The 2,548-nt window shown below is 54.1% G+C and overlaps 1 protein-coding gene across 1 annotated transcript; it reads right to left on the bottom strand.

Moving 5' to 3' along the window:
• Positions 1-349: 349 nt before the first annotated feature.
• On the bottom strand, positions 350-2,479 carry DQ04_09761000 (Trypanosoma vivax; the record flags this gene model as incomplete). Its single annotated transcript, XM_009316041.1, has 1 exon — positions 350-2,479. One exon carries the CDS (start codon positions 2,477-2,479, stop codon positions 350-352), a length of 2,130 nt encoding a protein of 709 aa, XP_009314316.1.
• Positions 2,480-2,548: the final 69 nt, after the last annotated feature.

Raw genomic sequence — 2,548 nt, 5'->3', positions numbered from 1 at the left:
ACACACACACACACACACACACATGTGCAGGACCACTTTGAGCACAAGAGGTGAAGAGCTCCGACACGCATGGGTGCGTGTTTGCGAAATATACCTTGGGAAGCCAGTCACTGGGATGCCCCATTCTCGACCCCCTCTTTGTATGATGGCGGGAAGGGGTGCGTGGAGCAACACAAAACAACAACAAAAACATTTGGCCTCTTTGCGCGCATACACATTCATTTCAACCGGGCCCAAGGGGAAGAAGCAGAACAAAAACGAAGAAACTCGTGTACACGAGTAAGGGGCCATGATTCATATCCCGCTTCCTCTCACTCCTACCCACCTCGTCCCTTCAGAGCATACGTCGCTACATGGTCTCACCATGCCTTCTCAACTTCTCCTCCTGCTCCACCGACGTCATCGACGCGGCCATGTCACGATCGGACACCGTGTCCCAGTTGTCAAAGAGCACCTTTGCAACAATTACGGTTAACGGGCCCAGCAGAATCCCGCGCACACCGTAGCTCACGTAGCCAAGCACCAAGGCTGTGCCAATGACAAACGTCGGCAGTTCCTCCCGCTCCACACCAGAGGAGTCCCGCACAGAGTTTCCGCGAAGCCCTCGAGATACGCAAAGCAGCCACTCGTCCATGTACGACGCCACGAACGCGGCGAGGCAGCTCCACACACGCGGGTCCACGGCAGCGCCCAACAGGCCCTGATACCTCGCCGCGTCAACGAGAACGTAGAGCAACGCGAAGGCGACGGGGGAGAGCCACTTGGGTATGAGAGGGAACACCGCCGTGAGAGAAGACACCAGACCGCAGAGAAAAGGGGTAATAAAGGACCACTTGTTGAAGAGACAGAATGTAATGCAGAAATGAAACCAGGTGAGGTGCCAGAACGACTGCAGCAACGTGAGGAATGATACGGTGATCTCACGCTCAATCTTTCGTGCATGCCACTCTCCACCGCGTGGGTGAATTGCCTTGAGCATCTTAGCAATCACGTAGTACAGAATGGTGTGGTCGAGGTGCAAGAAGTACCGCAGCACAAAGACAAACAGCATCACAGCGTAGACGGAGTCAAAGAGTCCAATCATATTTGATCCCAACATGAACAGTAACTGTGTCGAAAAGACAAAGAATGGCCTCCAACGCTTCATCATTCTCTGCATCACACTGACCCAATCCACTGTTTTCAGCGGGTTCCCCCTGGTGAAGAAGGATGCTGATAATTCGTCTGTTTTTTTCTTCAAAAATACAACGCTGAACTGTGATGGGGATGTCGAAAGAATTGGGGTAAGAATGCGACGAACAGTAACTGCGAGCTCTGTTGCGTTCGTGTGGTTCAATATGTCTGCCAGCTCCTTTAGCACCGTTTGCTGAAGCTTTGAAAGAACCAGCTCCTGGAACTCAAATGCTGAAGAGGTGGAATTCATGGAGGCAGAGGTGCCATGCTCTTCCACGCGGAACATTACATCACTCGAGACATTGGCTGCCTCCACTGAATTTGTCGCTCTTGTCCACTCATGCTGTGCGTTCACCACCGCCGTCGTCGTGCGCTTCACCGCATCGCTGATGGAAAGCACATCCAGTGCAAGATTATAGGAAAGTCCAATGACAAAGAAAAGCACAAGCGCGAATCGCCACACGCGCCACATTGTTCCCATAAAACGCTCCTCTGACATGAGGGTGACTGTTAAAGCAAACAGTGCAAAGAGCACAGCGTGCATTCCGAGAAAAAATGAAATGCCGATCATTGTGTGGGCAACGACGGAGAAGATGCACACGGTGAGAAGACGGAGTGTCAGGCGACCGTTGGATGAGGCTATTAGGAATTTCTTGTCTTTGCTTCCGTTTTGTTTGACTTTCCCGCCACCACCACGGCCCGACCGCCACTGTACAGCCAATAACAGTTTGTTGAGGCCAAGAAACATGACGCCTTGCATCAGCGCATACGACACGAAGTGGCGCAGTGACGCCAACGGCCCGATGACGCCCGAGAGCGCAGTCCGCGACGCCCAGGCTTGCTGCGTGCCACGCATCCGCTCGACACACTCCCGCCTGGCGGCGTTGGAGTCGGAGCACTGTTCACGGCTCTGTGGATGTAGGACGACGGACAAGAGAATGCCAAAGCTGATGCTGTCCCCATACGGGAGACACAGAATATACAAAGAGTACATCACCGCGATGACCACTGCGAACATGAATCCGCTGGTGGAGCGGAGCACAATTTGGGACCAGAAACGCTGGTACACCCCATCATCCCCGCCAGCATCGGCGTGGGCGTTGTTGGGACTGGAAAAGCCGCGTGTCTCAGACCGTGCCCGCACCTTCAGCGGGACGGATCGCCCACGAGGAGTCACAACACCACCAGGAGAAACAGCGGAAGTACCAGCAGAAGGTCTGCCACCATGAGCAGCAGCGGGAGAGCGTGGCCTATTCATCCACGGGGAGCGCTGCATCAGCACCACGCCCTTATTATCAGTCCTCATCGCTTCTTCACCGCAACTCCCTTGGAAACTGAAATGTACTTTCTGTCTACGTATAACCCCCCCCCCCCC

Source organism: Trypanosoma grayi (genome assembly GCF_000691245.1).
Source record: "Trypanosoma grayi strain ANR4 Tgr_976_V1, whole genome shotgun sequence".
NCBI classification, from domain to species: Eukaryota; Euglenozoa; class Kinetoplastea; order Trypanosomatida; family Trypanosomatidae; genus Trypanosoma; species Trypanosoma grayi.
Note: the sequence above shows the minus strand (reverse complement) of the source record. Positions and strands in the feature narration are given on the sequence as shown.